At 42.7% G+C, this 18,124-nt stretch overlaps 1 protein-coding gene across 1 annotated transcript in view; it reads right to left on the bottom strand.

Moving 5' to 3' along the window:
• Positions 1-18,124, bottom strand: part of Fras1 (Fraser extracellular matrix complex subunit 1) — a 415,397-nt gene that overhangs the window by 165,223 nt on the left and 232,050 nt on the right. Inside the window, exon 20 of the mRNA XM_031391220.1 lies at positions 14,717-14,860. Coding sequence (XP_031247080.1) covers positions 14,717-14,860 — 144 coding nt within the window. The remainder of the gene's footprint in view (positions 1-14,716; positions 14,861-18,124) is intronic.

Raw genomic sequence — 18,124 nt, 5'->3', positions numbered from 1 at the left:
CCTTTTAAGAAGGAATGAAATGTCCACCTTTTGGTCTTCTTTCTTCTTGAGTTCCTTGTGTAATGTGGCATCAACACTATTTTTAAGGGTTACATAACATCACAGCTTTAAGTGAAGGCACAAATAGAAAAGATTGTGTTTATTATGGAGTGGACACTTGTCTCTACTTTTCTACTTAAGGCAACAATGAAAAGCTTTGTGCATAAATCTGTTTGCATTCCTGATCATTTTCAAAGAGCAACATTAAAAGGCATAACTAGTGATAACATTGCAGCTTGGATCTATGGCCTCTGAACATGCATTAGGTAGTATCTCAACTGCCACAATACAAACTCCTCTGAGGCCAGACTGCATCATCTTGCTCTGTCCCCCTGGCAAATAAGGAAACTGAGATGGAGCATTTAATTCCTGGGCTCACACATGCCAGACCTAGACGAATGAAAAACAGTGCATCACAAATTCTTTTCTAGAAAGTTCTTATCATTTTGTGTTTCTGTGAGACATTTGAGTCTGTTTTACCATAATTTTGCCAGTACTAAAAATATATATGTATATATTTTATGCACACACACACACACACACACACACACACACACACACACACACACACAGCTTAGTAGTTAAGAGTGGTGCAGACAAAGCTCTAACACAAGCACAAGGAATCCCATGACAGTGAGTGACAGTGTTAAGGTGTACCTTGAGAAGGAAGAAGAACTTCTCTGATGTCTGACCAGAAATGACATTTTGAAAAATGTTAGTCCCTTGCAATCCCTTTAAAATGGATACCAAGGTCAATTTGGGTCTATTCAACTGTATGTATCAGGTAATTCCTATGTAGTTACTGGATGAAAAAAAAAGATTATTGAACAAAAATACTAGAACGGGCAGTGTGATGGTCAGTGACTGGAGATGTTTTCTACTAAGCCTGTCAACTCAAATTCAAGCCTGGGAACTACTTAGTAGAAGGAGAGAATTGCATTCCACAAATTGTTTTCTGACCTAAACGTACCTGTCGTGACATACCTGCCCATGTAAGTACATCTGATTCTCTATCAAGTCTTGGCTCCAGGATGGTGAAAAAAGGAAACGAGATATGGCCAAGAGGACCACAGCCACACGCTGTCAGTTAGCCGCATGAAATCCACTCCACGTGCCTAAGAATACAGCTATGAAGATGCTCTTCCTTCAGAATACACAGAGGCCTCTGTCTCCAGTGACATTTCTGAAGAAAGTGCCTTTAATGTTTCCATCGTCCCCAAGCTCTACTGCGGGCTCTGCTGTTCATAGCAAGATCAGGGATCGACCACATGGAGCACGGAAAGACCAAAACCTCCATGTGCTTTAGACCTGCTTGTGTTGCCTGCTGACCTCACCAAAGCTTGTGGAAATAGTTGGTTTCATAAGAACAGAAGAAAACTGTCTGGGAAAACTAAAATAAAATAGAAACTACACTTTAAAATAAGTATGCAAGGAAATGTAATAAAAATCTAGAAATACCAGGAAAATTTGGAGAATCTAGATGCCCCTGAAAAGGTTTTTGAGGAGTGTACCCCGAGTTTTCAAAAATCCACTTTGACCTAGGAGGAAAAGGATGCTCTCTCTGTGTGTGTGTGTGTGTGTGTGTGTGTGTGTGTGTGTGACATATGCAACTTCCTTGTTGGTTACAGTCTGAGCTAATGAAGACAGAAATATCCCTAGGGTCAGCCAAATGTGTCCATTATACAACCTAAACCAATTTAAAGGTAGCAGGTGTCCCATCTCCAGTCCCTGCATGAGTTGACTATGTAATCTGCGGTGACACTAGTCACTTCGTGTATTCCATCCCATACATTTCTAAGAACCGGTCTGATTTGGCGGAGACTCTTGCTTTTACTTGATAGGTGGCAACCATTGGACAAATAGTGATTCGGACTCACTGTGCACATAGCGTAGGAATACACCCAGCCAGAAAGGATGCCCTTAAAATGCCAGCATCCTTAGATAGATCAACAAACCCCAGAATGAATTCCCCTGCAATGTTCCTCATCCCCCTCCCTTTCCACCTGTGTTCGTGACATATCTCAAGCAGTTCCTCAGGACACTCCAGTGGAAGCTTCAGTGGCTGCCTCTCAATCTTGACTGGGACTGCAGTTACTAAAATAGGGACCTGAATTTCCAACTTACCAATCTGACAGTCTTGGTGAGGATTACCATCCTATCCTAAAGCTCTGTCTAGGCAGGAAAGCACTCACAGCTCATCTTCCTGTCTACAATCAAAATATAGGAGGTTGACTTCAAATATGCATAAGTGATGTGTGCACACACGGATTGCTTACACAGTGCGTATTGCTGGAAACTGCCTTTCAGGGTCCTCCCACTGCCACTCAGTAAGTAAATTCTTCCTTGTCACTACTGCAATTACAGTGCAGGGTCTTTAAATATAACATTCATTAAGGCTGACAAGGAGGAACGTGAGCCCAGAGATACATTTATGCTCAGCCTGCTTCAGATCACTGGGGTATAATGCGCACGTGTGTGGTGCGGAGCAGGCAGATGGGGTTCCAGTTGTTTGTATACGTACCACCTTGTTAATAAACAGTGAATTCACACTCTGAGCAAGCAAATTAATGAACATATTACAGGGAAGTCGGGAGACAGAGAACTAGCTCCAGATAAAATAAATACATTTCTTGTTTTAAGCGCTAGAAGACCCTGTTTGATTTCTAAATAGACACAGCATGCAGACATGCTCAAAATTTAAACAAATCAAAAATTAATATTTGAACTCAGCAGCTGCAACAGCCACCAATATGTCACCCTGCAGCTGTGAGGAAATTGCATGTGGTCATCGCTGTGTGATATCTTCTCCACATCAGAGGCTCTGCTTTGAGGATCAGTGAGGATTACCCATGTTCATGATGGATGGCGGCACACACTGATGAAATGACTTGCTTCTCATCTTTGGAACAAAGACAAGAAAGCCTGAAGATGTTCAAGTCAACGTCTACTAGTAAAGAAAGGGCCTGAGTGTTGATTTCATGGGGAAGTGACTCTTTTACCTGATAAATAATGATCACATAATAAAACAAATTTAGACATACAGGGAGATTTTTAATATTATCCTACCGGTTGTTAGGTTATTAATGTAACTACAGTCAATGAATTTGGAAGTAGTTAAAATAATCAACACTTGCAACTCTTTTCTACCAGGTAAAAGAGAGAAGATGTCATGCAAAACTGCCAGGCCTTTTATAAGTGTAGGATTTAGTATTGTAAACCCAGTCAAGAGCCTGGGGCTAGGAGGGTCATGTGTCATAGAGTGGAGCCTATGAAGTCTATTTTGCTAAACGGTCTTCTCCAACTGCCTTCTAAGTACCCTGTTAAATCCATAGATGTGTGTTGTGCCCAATCAGAGATGCTTCTTACTGTAGGGAGTGGTGATAAATGCTGAAACTCATGACCGAAAGTGCTCAGACTACTTGATAGTGCAGGCTCAGCTCTAAATGGAATAAACCTACCTACCACTCCCTTCAACACTTGCTGAGCATCATGGAAGAGGAAGTGGAAAGACCATGAGGGCCAGAGAATGGAATGGTGCACAACAGAAAGACACAGGATGGAGCTGCGTTCATGAACACAGTGCAGCTGTCGTTATTGGAACAAATTTGGCACAAGCCTGGGCCCCTCACCATTTCATCATGCATGTGGGGTACATGAAGCTTCACCTTTTCCTGGAGGACTACAGACACTTAAAGGCTATTGAGGGAACAGGCATCATTTCTTCACCACCGTAGTCACTGATAGATGTTTTTGCTCTACCAAAGAACCTCCTACCCAGGCTGGGGGAGGAACACTAACAAAACCCAGTGGGCCACACATTGAAAGGAGGCCATGAAGTAGGAGAGGACTTGAGAAGGAGGTTCCAGGAAGAGGAGAAGTCTGAGAGAGGAGAGTGAGGGCAGGATGCTTGCAAATGGCAGTAATGCATTGTACAAATGTGTGAAAAACAAAAGGAAGAGGATAGGATTTGAACTCTGACTCCACTGTTAGGGGCTCAGGGTTCAACTTATGAAATCAGCACAGAAGAAATTAAGACAACTCGTGAATGGCAGAAGAGAAGGGAGCAACCCAGTCCTTTGCCTTTTGTTATTACTTTGGCCTCAGCCCTCCCAAAAGTGCTTAAAATCATGTCCTTTTTTTCCCTCAGAGAGTCAAATTAGTACAAAGGCCATAAAACAAACAAAGCAAAACCAATGGACAAAATAAGCAAATAGAACTTCCTTATGCAGTGCCTTTGGCTACTGCTTTAGTGTTAAAGCAACCAAACAGAACACTGAGACAGACTGATCTTAAGTTGACTGGACAGTGGTTTCTACCGAGCATTGACCAACTTCAATTGAGAAGGCTGCCACAGGGGTGAAGAGATCATTGTGAAGACTAAGGCAGCTGGATAAAGTGACTGGCAATCCACAGTTCTCAGCTGGGGGTGGGGAGCAGCTCCTGTTGCAAGTGTCATGGTTTCTGCCTGGGCTCTTGGCACAGTGGATCCAACTTGTGTTGCATTTGATTTAGCTCCAAACAGAGAGTAACTCTCTTCCATTGGTGCTAAGGGTAAGTCAGCTGGCCATGAGGCCACCAGGAAAGTGCTACAGGAAGGAGAATGGGAGGGGGACATCGCCTAGAGATGCTCATGACCCGAAGATGAGCAAGCCATAGGCACCGGGAGGTAAGTAGAAGATACAGAGACATTAGACAGAGATGAAGTTTGTTTCGCTTCATGCAGAAAGGGTGAAGGGAGGCCCATAGAACATTTTATGCACAGACCATGCAACTTGAGTGCTTAGCCTGAAAGTGATGCCCATTGAAGACATCCCTGTCAAGGACAGAATACACAACAGATTGTCTGCACAAAGGAGGGAGCATTGTGGAATGGAGAGAATATACAATCAGTATGGAGTCTCAACACTCACACAGGAATCCAAGGAGAACACAGGCCTTAGAAATCAAGATAAGGATATCAAGGTGGGAAGCAATAGAACCATCATAACATTTTGGTCTTTGATTATTTTAGAAGCCAAAGCTGGTCTTTACAGATTGACCCCCATCTTGGGAAGAAGTGGGAAAGAAACCACAGGGGTGTATGAGACTACCATGTGGGAGAAGTAAGCTTAGGGACTTGTAAAAAGGAGAGAGGAAAGGAAACATGGTCTAATGCCACCGCACAGCTAGAATGAGTTGGGAATGAGTATCCCTCAAAGGATCTCAATTGTACTGATTACAAAATGAGTTACGAATAAACAGAAGGGTCATGAGAAGAAAGAAAAATAGCTTGTGGGTGTGGCATGAAGACTGGATTTCCTTGGAGGTTCTTCAGTCTGGAGTTTCTGTGGGTGGAGGGGAGTGAGAGTCTGCACTTGGAACAGAATCTAAGGAGGAAGAGGGAGGGGGAAGAAAGGAGAGAAGGGAGGGGAGAGGGAGAAGTGAGAGGGAGAGGGGGAAGGGGGCAAAGGAGAGGAAGAAGATGCTGTAAAGATAAGAATGCACTAAAGGAGGGGTGGAGGGAGGGGAGAGTCAAGGGAGTTCAGAAGAGGCTATGTGAAATGGGAAGGGGAAACAAATGGCTGGAGCAGTCAGCACAAGGAGGGACGGGTGGCAGAAAGGAAGGAAAAGAATGGAAATAGACAGTTACTGTCAGAGCCTCTCAGGAGATAACTATATCAGGCTGGCTTGTCCTTCCTTCAGTCTCTACTCCATAGTTAGTCTCTGCAACTCCTTCCGTGGGTATTTTGTTCCCCCTTTTAAGAAGGAATGAAATGACCACATTTTGGTCTTCCTTCTTCTTGAGTTTCTTGTGGTTTGTGGGTTGTTCTTCCTGTATTCCGAACTTCTGGGTTAATAACCACTTATCAGAGAGTGCATACCCATGTGTGTTCTTTTGTGATTGGGTTACCTCACTCAGGATGATATTCTCCAGATCCATCCATTTCCCTAAGAATTTCATAAATTCATTGTTTTTAATAGCTGAGTAGTACTCCATTGTATACATGTACTACAATTTCTGTATCCATTCCTCTGTTGAGGGACATCTGGGAGGCTCACAGCCATCCATTGAACTGAGTACAGGGTTCCCAATGAAAGAATTAGAGAAAGGACCAATGGAGCTGATGGGTTTGCAGCCCCCTAAGACGAACAACAATATGAACTAACTAGTACCCTCAGAGCTCCCAGGGTCTCAACCACCAACCAAGGAGTATACATGGTAGGACTGATTGTACTGGCAGCATGTGTACAGTAGAGGATTGCAAAATCAATCATCAATGGGAGGAGAGGTCCTTGGTCCTGTGAAGGTTCTGTGCCCCAGTGTAGGGGAATGCCAGAGCCAATAAGTGGGAGAGGGTGGGGTGGCAAGCATGGGGATGGGGGAGCCAACAGGGGTTTGTTCTTGTTGTTTTTGTTTGTTTGTTTGTTTGTTTGTTTGTTCCTGGGAGGGGAAACTGGGAAAAGAAAAATCATATGACATGTAAATAAAGAAAATATCTAATTAAAAAAAAAAAAGAATGGAAATAGAAAACACAGAGACATCTGAGAGAAAATATAGCGTTTGTTTGTACTTTGTTGGATGTTGTTATTCCTCCAAACAAAAGGAGAAGGTGGAGTTGTGCCTGGGCTCTCACACCAGTGAGATTTGAGTGGAGGGAGAAGTGTCTAGCAGTAAGAGGTTGTGTGGACAATGTCTCAAGAACATCAAAGGGAGGTAAATTAAGCGACTGCCAAAAAGTGCAGAGCAGGTAGTGTGTGAAGGCCACACAGGGCCATCACAAGCCTTGTGATGCAAAGCCTGGGTGCACCTGCTACCAGCTGTGAAATCGGGTGATTCCAGGCTTGTGAAATGGGTCACGAACCATGCACGCAACTATTTACAACACCTGCAGTGACTTCAGTGATGCCCAAGCACAACCAATACCCATGCTGAAGACAACATTGGTTTAAAAGAAAGGCAGTACCTTTGCTCATTGCAAAGCCAAAGAGATTTTTTAAGTGTGGGGGGAAATCGGGCCAGTGCAGCAGCCATAGGACAGTGCTGCCTTTAGTGTCGAGGATGCAAAGCTGTGTCCTGTAAACACAGAGCCATAGAAGCACTGTCTGCATTTGGGGTGTGTCCTTCCTGGGCAGCAGCAACAATGGCCTCAATTAAAGCCTGTGATTGGCACTTTAAGGTCTCTAGATAGCTCGGTAGAGAACTGTTAGGAGAAGGTCCACTACAATACAAGTTACTTTTTCTCTTTTTCTATTTTCTTTTTCTTTCTTTCTTTTTTTTTTTTTAACTTGGAAGTCCTCAATTTAAGCATAAAGCACATCCTTCTTGTGGAAGAGATGAAAGACAGGAAAGGCCTTGAAGTGTTCAATCACTGCTCCGCAGACCCTGTGGTCTCTCGAATAAAAACAGAAATTGAGAGACCAAGGAGGAAACAATCACTGAAAGTTCCAGAAAGAGATTGGATATACGATTCATAGTTCAAGCAACAGGAGATCGGCTGGCACGATGAGAAATAAGAAAAGAAAAGACATTGCAAAAAAAGGAGATAAGGGAAATAAAGAAGCCTGTGTTAAAAAAAAAAAAAAAGCACAGAAAGCACAAGGAAATTGAAAATATACAGAGATAGAAGAGCCGGAGCAGATGAAATGAAGAGGCAGGCCAAGAAGATGAGATAAACACAGAATACGGATCAGGCTAGGAAAAAAAAATCTCCTTGATCACAGGAAGTGGCGGGACTAGACCCTCGGAGCCTGAGTCTCGTCATCTGCCTCACCCAACATTCCTCAAGCTTAAGCTATAAGTTGGTCAAACCAGCAATGCACAATGCTTTTATTTCCAAATGCAAATCAAGTGGAATGTTTTAGTTATTACAACTCTGCAGTGAGGTTTTATACATTGATTCAGTGAGAAGATAAAATACTTATAAAATTATAAATCCACAAATATGCCATTTTTGCTATTAGTGACAAAAGCATATTTAGTCATAGTTGTAGACTTGTAACTCGTATTTAACCTGCTAGCTAAACTATCTCCTGCTTTTCAACAGCTACCACAGCAGAAAAATGTCTAACATTACTGAATGGCATTTAACCACTAACAGTGACAAACAGATCATTCTAATAGTGTCAGCACATAGAAATGTATGTGCCACCTAAGAGAAAACACTCCTATTGGCTACCACTATAAAAACCATCCAAGTGCATACACATTATAAAAGATTAAGGTCGCTTTGGATTGATATAGATTATTAAAACTAAGCATGGGTTAGTGCTTTTCTTTACCCTTTATTCAGTTAGCTGGGACATGTGGTAGAGCAGGAGGCAGGTTACCCAAGGAAGTATAACCAGCTCCCTTGGGATTCACAGCAGCACAGTGTGTTTAAGAGTGCCTCTCTAAGCTCCTCATCATAACCACTCCTACTAGTCCATCTTCTAATCTACTGGCCAGAAACCAGGTGGTGGCTCCGTCTGCAAGGTGCTTGCTTTCCAAGCAAGACGATCAGAGTTTGATTGTTAGATCCCTTATAAAAGTGCCATGCATGGTGGCATGCACTTAGAATCCTAGTGCTAGGAAGCCAGATAAGTGGGACCCAGGATAAGTGGCCAGCCCATCTAGTGGGGTCAGTGAGTCTAAGATCCAGGGAGAGACCCTGCTTCAAAAGTATGGTAAAGGGAGATTGAGAAAACATCTGACCTCAACCTCTGTCCTCCACATCTCAGGTGTATGTCAATAAACATGTACACAAGTGGGTGCTGATGTAGACAAACAATGCACACATGCAAATGCACAGGCTATGGGACAGGGAGCTGGGGAGATGCTCTGCCACTGATATAGTTATCTCACACACATGGGGATCTGAGTTCAACCCCTAGAAGCCATGTTAAAGACCAGGCATGGTAGAGCATGCATGTCTAATCTAGTGCTAGAGAGGTAGAGACAGAAAGATCCTTGGGACTTACTCTTTAGTTGTTTACCTAATTGATGATATTTTGGCCAGTGAAATACTGTGTCTCAAAGGAGGTGGATGTGGTGGTGGTGTTGAAGACAACACCTGAGGTTATCCTCTAGCCTTTATACACATCAACGTATTGTGTAATTGCATTGCCCACACTCAAACACTAAACACACACACACACACACACACACACACACACACACACATACACACACTAGCCAAGCAAGCAAACAACAGCAACAGTCCCTGTTCCTAAGTCCCTAATGTGTGTGCTCAGCATCATAGAGTTTAACACCCCTGACAATGTGATTATGAAACCCCAGTCTCCAGGTTCAGTTTTTGGTTCTATTATTCTTGTTTAGTCTTATTTAGCTCTCTTGTAGTTCAGTTTGTTTATATGTAAGACAAGGATTGAGTTACTACCTCCCTTGAAGATCACATGAATGCTAAACGGCAAAACAACGCCAGAAGCAATCAGGCCAGCGATTTTCACGTGCATCCTCTGGAGCATCACCTATTATTAGATGCCCATACAGATCATCTGCAGAGAGCGTGAGTTAGTCAGTACCAAGTAAATAGAAGAAACGATCTGCATGCATTCAAATTACAATGTGGAAGATGCCAGGGGAGGCTCATTCTGGAAGGAAAAGACTGAGCCAAACACTGAGGAATCATGGGTAGGATTTTGATGATCAAAATAGGGCAACAAACACTGAGCCATACTGACTTATCTCTGAGCTTCTAAAACTTCTGCAACAGTGAAACTTGATTAATTTTACTAAACTCAAATTCAAGGCTTAAAAAAAAAAATCATAAGAACTATATTTAATTTTCCAAGTTTTTGGCCAAGAGTGTTTGCTGCATTTAACAGCTATAACTACCATTAGACTTAAACTTTATGCAATATAAAATGCCCATGGTAGTATTACTTTGATAGTTTTTCCTTTCATTTATGCTCTTGAGACAGATTGGAGGATGTAAGCCAGCATTTAACACATCACTGCAGAAGCAATGATCAAGTTCTTACTCCCCAGAGTTCTACCATGCTAACTAGCCAGCTACCCATCCTCAGCGCCTTCACTCTCTGTCTTCTCATCTTTACCCATAAGGGCGAGTATGGACATCCTGCCTGGCACTCACAAAGCCCAGGGCATAGATTTTTAATAACACATCTGTACTGGGCTATTTCCCCCTGATGGTTTTATCTGCGCTTTCTTCTTCATCTCACCCTCTTCTGTGAAGAGGAGAAAGCTTTTAGCTGAGAGAGACAGATAGAGAAAGCACCTCAGGCTTTGGAAATTTTTGATAATGTTAAGATATGCAGGGGGAAAAAAATCTGTGAAGAAACCCTTGGTTTTCCATAGCACGTCACCATGTCTGTAAGAGGCTGGTGGGCTCCTGCTTCTCAGTCCACTTCATCTGCTTTGCTGAAAACCTTCAGCCCTGGCCTAAATCTTCCAACTATCTATTTGCGTTGACAGACTGGGAGGGGGAATCCCCCACATATGACATCTCCATAAGTGAGAACACAGTGAGGTGACTGGACCTGTTCCCAGGATGTGTTTATTCTTGTCTGTGTGATAGATTAAGTGGAATTTTCTTTTTGAACAGCTAAGTGCAATTTAGAGGTTTTGGGTGATGATCGTGGGCACAGCTTAGATAGAGAATAAATCCCATGAGTAAATCCTGGCCCCCTGGGAGGTGCTCATATACCAGAGAGGGCAGAGAGGGTCCTTCTCTTAGGGGCCCTCAAGGACACTAAAGAGACACTGTGTGTAGTAGGAGTGTGTGTCAGCCTGTTTGATATGACATCACAACATGGCTCCTTACCACTTTCGTGTGTTCAGATCAAAGTACCTAAAAAATTCCGTAACATTTATTATCAACTAAAGCACCATTTCAATGTAAAAAGTAAAATCCTAGGGCCTTCAGTTCAGAATAATAGTAAGTAGGAAATACACTGGTAGCCATTTACATATCCTGTTAGCCTCTTCTGGGACAGTATTCTTGATGTCTAACTACCACTCCAAGTCTAACATGTCAACATGGAAATGTCATCTTCAATGCCTCTTACACTTACTCCTGTTCTGGGCTTACACCCATGACTGAAGTCTGGATACCATGTGAATCTCCCATTCCCTTACCACAATGGCAAAAGAACAACTATGTCTGTTGATCAATTAAATTAAACTACATGAAATTGCCCCTCTCGGATCATTTTTGCTGACTAACAGCACACAGCCTTAGATCGATCTAATGTATCATTTACATCCCGTGAGTCCACTTCCCTTCCATCCCCTTCACCCTTGGCTTGAGAGCTCATCTGGGTTCCTGCAGTTATCTAATACTGGTCTTTCTGCTCTCATATCAACTTCTTCCAAGCCATTTTTCTGTAATTTTTCTCTTCACAGAAAGGCAACCACGATGTTTTCTGCTTAAAAACTTTCAGACCATGCTTGTAATCCCAGCCCTCAAGGGGTTGAGGCAGGAAAACAATCATGATTTCCAAGCCAGCCTGGGCTACAGAGTAAGACCTCCCTGTCCTGGATCCTGTAGAGATGATAGCCTCAAGAGGGCAGGCATCTCACAGCAACAAGGAGCTCCAAGGAACCCTGTCCTTAATCTTGGACCTTAATCTTGGACCTTAATCTTGGACTTTTGACTTCCACAGCAGTGAGAAAATCCATTTCTATTGCTAAATTCTCCTAGTCTCTGGTATTTTATTACAGTAGCCTTGGCAAACAAATGTACCATCCTTCACTAAGCTACATTTTTCAGATGCAAGGAATACATCTTTATCTCTATCTTCAAAGCCTGCACAGGGCAAGCCTGGCAGGGAACATGGGTTTACTAAACACTTGATAGAACAGCGGGAGGCAGTTAGAAAGTCCTGCATTTATTAACACACTTTTTGTTGCTTTCCTATTTGAAATATACTTATCCCAATCCCTATGCAAGAAGTATTTCTTAGCAATGGGTGATGAGTACCTGACTTAAAATCATAAATGCACACAATCTCATGGCCTTCCAAAGTCATTGATTCAAGTCCAAGGATTCTCTATTCTAATGGTTCCTATTGGCCTTAAAATATTAATGCAGTTCCTAATCACCTAATTTACTATCAAAGAGTATCCTGGACTTTGGATAGAAGAGAGCTCATTAACTATTAAATCATTCCAATCTCCTTATATAAACATTTATTTATAAAATATGTCATAGGATAAAAGTTTTAGGGCCCACATGGACAACAGACTGGAATGAAAGGTCTACCAAAATAGGTTCATCTCTGCTAATACTCTCCCTAAGCTAGTCCCTCTCCAACCTAGACAATCTTCCACTGCTTGTAGACCATACACAATACACCCTTAGTCAAGATATAGCTCCCCCCAAAGAAGTTGAGATCCAGCCTCAACTTTTACCTGCAACACCAGGCTTTCTATATTCTGGTTCCAACCTAAATTTCCAACCTGTTCCTGTAGTGTACTACATTGCCAGTCATGTTTGCCACACTTGTTGGGCAACTCATTGCCCACATATGACCCATATTCTTTGCTTTCTGGGTTTGCCTTTTGATAGAACCACAAACAAGTTTCCTTCCTCAAGCAAACTAGGTTTCACCGGCTCTGTGAGGCCTTCTGATCTTCGTCTTTCCCTCCAGCCCTCACTGGACTTGTACAATCCTCATGACCTGCAGTTATTTCAGCACACAAATCTATTTGTACCATTTGTTAACTCTGTCTTCAGTTCATCACCTTAAGTAGCCAGAAATGTCTCTCTGCTTCCTCATAATAGCAATACAGTAAATATCCACTAATAGTTTTACTACATGCTCTCAATATAGTTTGGATTGTAAGGGCTCAGACCCCAGGGTCATGATACTGGTTGAGGTGGCAGAAGCTTTGGAAGCCTGTCCGGAGTTCACTGCGTCACTGGTGGCATGCTAGAAGGACTACAGGACTCAGTCTCTCCTTTTGACTTCCTGTTCTGTAACACAGGCTTCTTCATACAGGTGTGTTTCTTTCATGATGACATAGGTGAGAGAAGGGCCCTTACCAGACTGAGTCAAAGCTCTTGAACATTCAAAATTCTGAGCGAAAGGAATTTTACTGTAATTACACAAAGCTGACTAATGCACATGTCAGGGACCTCTTAGTTTTCATGGAAGCAGCTTACACACCTTAAAGTAAGGCTCAGCAGTTAAACTCAGACCTTCCAGCTGTAATAGTCAACTCTCGCCATCCACAGACAGTCCTCTGGGAGGAGACGCTGATGTTTATCTCCCTCCTGAGACAATCCCGACTGCAATTGGAAGTCCCAGCCACACACTGCATCCTCCATGTGATACAGCTGGTGTTTCTCTGTTTCTTTGGATGGAGCGTAATGTCTTTGCATGCTAGACAAGAGCTTTACCACCAAGCTGCATTCTAGCTAGCCCTGTGACTAGGCTCAAACCTCGATGCTGAACTTCAGCTCAGTTTCTGTGACTCAGATTTTGCTCTGAATTCATCATTATTCCAATGGAATCCACACTTGGGAATTTTCAGTCTTTTTAGATGATAGAACCTAATGTCTAATATCTAACCTTATGAATTGTGTACAAAAGAAAACATGCCTTTGGCAAGACACTGTTACCAACCAGATATATTGAGAACATAGACAGTAACTTACTATGTCCCAAAATTAAATAAAATGACAATTATTGGTGCTGTCCCAGTGTTATCTTGCCTGTTGGACATTAGTGGATTCAAAAATAGGCATTTAGATGTTGTTATGTGAATGGCCGGGTAGATGGTCACAGATAATGTATGATTCCAGCATTACTGACATTTCAAGTCCTTCCTATATCCCTCCCTTCTGTTCCCTTCCTACACCTTTTTGGATTCTAAAATGAGGAAGGGAAAAAAATTCATCCCCTGAGGAAACTTCTCTACTTTTGGCTTAATCTCCCTAAAATTCTGTGTCTGGGTAAAGGGTCCCATCAAATAGCAGGGGGCAAACAAAAGCGCTGACGATGCATTTTTGTTTTCCTAAAATATAGATGAAAGGACTCTAATCATCACTTCATTCTTTATTAATATGAGATTCTAATTTTCTTCTCGTATTTATAAGAACATTATTAAATTTGCATCTGGTTGCACACATCTATAATCCTCACCTTTGGGAGGTGGGGGCAGGAAGATCATGAGATCAAGGCCATCCTCAATTATAGAGCAAGTTGATCCTAGTCTGTGTGGGAAGATTAATCTTCATTACCAATTTGACTGAATCACCATAGAAACACATTTCTAGGTGTGTCTATGAGGGTGTTTTCAAAGAATATTGAATAAGGAAGGGAGATATACCCTTGTGACCTACCGGCTCTGGCAAACTCCTGCACCATACTTTAGTGTTTATAATGTGCTGTGCCCTTAAACTGTGAGCCAAAATACTCTCCCTTTCTTAAGTCTCTTTTGTATTTTATCACAGCAATAAGAAAAGTACTGAACACACTGAGCTAAATGATGCCCTATCTCATTTTAAAACAAACAAACAAAAACAAGCAAAACCAGTTACATTCAAATCCCCATTTACTAACTGTTTGAAGAAGAAATGTTGTGAAATCAATTCCTGGACAAGAGACCTACTGGGAAATAAAAGCATTTGCAGTCTGAGCCACAAGGTCCAGCACCAGCACCCTTTTGCCAGGTATGAAGCCTCCAGGAGCGCCCTAGAATTCCTTAGGAGCACAAAGATGCACCACTTACCAGCACAGTACCCGACAAGGTTCAGGAATTGCTCATCCTTGCAGCTTGTCTTACAGTGCCCACTGGAGAGAGTAAGGTGAGGGTGGCAGGAGACACAGTCTGACTCCAGAGGCCCATGGCACTGCCGGCAGGACGGGTGACATTCTGTGGAGAGGGACAGAAGCGAGGACTACCTTTAGCAGTTCAGTATCCAAATGCATGAGTCATTCTATACTCCCCACAAATCTCTATTTCTGGTCACCTGCTAAAGACTCCTCAGCAAGCCTGCCATGTGCCTAGACTGGACCCAGAGACTGCATTTCTGGAATCAAAAAAGAAAATGTTCCACAGACATAACAGAGAATTTAGAGCTGTAAAAACCTGAACTGTGAGTCCCCTGTTCCAGAGAGCCATCCCCCGTGTACATGAGTAGGAAGTTCAAAGACAAGCTTTGCAAGTATATTCTATTCCAAATTGAGAGAGGTGGGAGGGGAGGGAGAGAGAGAAGGAATGAGACAGAGAGACTGACAGAGACAGACAGAAAGACAGAAAAACAGAGACAGACAGACAGAGAAACACTGACACACAGAAAGAGGCAAAGATAGGGAGAGAAGAGAGGAGCAAAAAGGAGAAGAGTAGGAGTTTTGCTTTTCAGAAACTTCTGGCAGACAAGCAGAGAACCACACTTGGCACATGAGGCTGAGCATCCCCACTAGAGTGAGTTACCAGCCAGCCTTTACCTCCAGGCCCATCTTGGATCCCTTTTATCAGTTTAATCAGCAATACTTAATTAAATACAGAGAACAGAAAAGCAGTTGTCCTTCTGGGGGTTATCATGAGCTGCATCTGAAGTTCAAAGCCTTAGACAAAATTATGGCAAAGTTATGTCTTCCTCAGAAAAGCCACCACATGAAAAGAGAAGCACAGCAGTGTGAGAAGAGGCAGGTGAGCCTCTGGAAGGAGCGTGCATTAAAGAGCCAGATAGGGAGGACACCAGGCAGGTCTGGGCTGCAACTGGCCCAGGCTGCCTAGGTGGGTGGCTGGAGAGCTATGCATTTCTAGCCAGGAAGAAGAGATCTAAGCCTGTCTGGTGTCAGGAGAGGGATGGGGGGGTCAGGATGAGGGAAAGGGTACAAGGTGGGGAGGACGGGTGTTAGATAGAGCTTGCTGACACCAATTACACTCCCTCTTGGAACGGTCTGGCGGAGAGCAAAGACAGACACCAACTCAAGTCAAGCGCCACTCCCTTCTGGCCAGAGGCCAGGGGGAGGTAAGATATTTTTAAAAGAGGGTGTGGGGGCAGGAAAACAAACTGCTGATTAGAGGCACTAGATCAGTCTGCATTCCTGAGACTCCATTTGAGAACCAGCCAGAAGACACTAGCATTCCGAGGATAACTCTACCACCCAGCTCTGCCTGCTTTCTAGAATGTCTGCAGTAACCCGGGTGCCCTGCTTCGGGTGGGGCCATCTATCTACTGACAGGGAAGACAGGAGCTAAGTAGACTCTCCTTTAGTTTACACACAGGAACCACAGGGGCCTGGATAAAGGCTTCTCCAGCTAGAGGACTTCTTCAAAGGCACGGCTGAAGACAAAGCAAGCAGTTACCCTGCAGAGTTGATGGGCATTTTGAAGTAAAGTCCCTGGAGGCTCTGAGATTAAAAGGTATTTGGGGAAAAGGAAGAAATTTCCAGAATGAAAATAACATCTATATCCAGTCATCTATATTTAAATTAACTCTACATTTCCTCTTTGTAATCAGGCCAACAGAATCTAGTGCATTCTCATTTAAAAAAAAAAAAATTATGGGGCTGGAGAGATGGCCCAGTGGTTAAGAGCACCGGCTTCTCTTCCAGAGGTCCCAAGTTTGATTCCCAGCAATCACATGGCAGCTCACTGCAGTCTGTAACTCCAGTGCCAGGGGATCCAATACCCTCTTTTGGGCACTAAGCACCCACTTGGTGCTCAAACAAAACACTCATTCAGTAAGATAAGATAACTTAAAATATTTATAAGTTTACCACACATTTTATAACTCCTAAAATACATGGGCTATGATTCCATTACAAGTTTTTTCCCCAATCAACTAGAAACAAAAATAGACTTCTGAGAGAATGTATTTATCTTTTCCACCCTGCAGATATAACAAACAGCACCACCATATGGTGCTTAAGTTTTACTATTTCACCAATTCCAATGAAATGCTTTACTAATCTGGACTTGTAATTTCAGAAATGTCTGTTATGGAATGTAGTGGTGCTCTTAAATTAGGAAGACATGTCCAAGAAGGAACTAAAGGCTATTTCTCTTTTGTTTTGTTTGTTTGTTTTTGCTGGTACCAAGGGAAGCAAGGCTGGGAACCGTCATCAGTTGTATCTTGTGCCTGTCCCTCCAGGCACAAGACCAAAGCTGGTTCCCAAGTCCCCATCAAGCCATTCTGAGTCCTTACCCCTCAAACTGAGCTCGCCTGCTTTATCCAACAGAGAAGGCAGTGAGGCTCCCAAGAGACTTGCAGGTTCCCTTTAGGACTTGTGCAATATTCTCAAGAAAAGGCAGCTGGCATGGAGGAAGGCTATCTAAATGAGACTGCCAGTTCAAGGAGGCCAGTTCAACGAGGCATGAGAATTCATAAAACAGGGGCAGGGTAGGATCCTTGATCTCCCCAAATCACTGTGTATGAATGAATGCATGCATGCATGTATGTATATATCTATGAATGTATGTATGTATGTATGTAAGTATGTGTATATATATGTATGTATATTTGTGTATATATGCATGCACATACATAAACATCATAGTGTGCAGAGAAGAATGGCATGAAAAGTGTTCACTGTGATTCCTCATAACATGGGGATTTACATAGGACAATATTTGGAGACAATATAAAAAGGCACAACTCTAATTGTTCTCTGTTACTAGACAGCAGAGATGAAAGACACCTCAAAGGAGCATTTTGCCATGTTAACAGAGTGACTACTTTTGAGTTGTAGGGTCTCCACTCTCAATTTTTCTTTCATATTCTGAACTTTTAGATCTGGTACACTGAGCCCAGGCTCCTGAGATAACTACAAAGAATCCATCTTAACTTTCAATAGAGCCATAGTAACAGAGAGTTATATTGAGCTAAATTCCAGATCCTATACAATGTAAATGTTTTGTTTACCCTATGAGAGAAGATATCTATTGATGTGATTGTCTCCCCTAGAAGAGAAACCTAGCAAGAGTGAATTCATTGAACTATTATAGTCTGTAGTGCACAGCTATGTAAAGTTTTCACACTGACTCTGCTTCCTCATTGGAAGAATAATTCCCCTTGCTTTCTTACACCTTTAAACTGTCGAGTGTGAGAACAGTTTTAAGCCCAGTTCCATCAGTGACAGGATGATGTCTTCAATCAACTGTTTTGTCACACTAGGAAGAGCAAAA

Source organism: Mastomys coucha, unplaced genomic scaffold (genome assembly GCF_008632895.1).
Source record: "Mastomys coucha isolate ucsf_1 unplaced genomic scaffold, UCSF_Mcou_1 pScaffold22, whole genome shotgun sequence".
Classification (NCBI taxonomy): domain Eukaryota; kingdom Metazoa; phylum Chordata; class Mammalia; order Rodentia; family Muridae; genus Mastomys; species Mastomys coucha.
The sequence above is the reverse complement of the archived record's forward strand: the minus strand, read 5'-3'. Positions and strand labels throughout refer to the sequence as shown.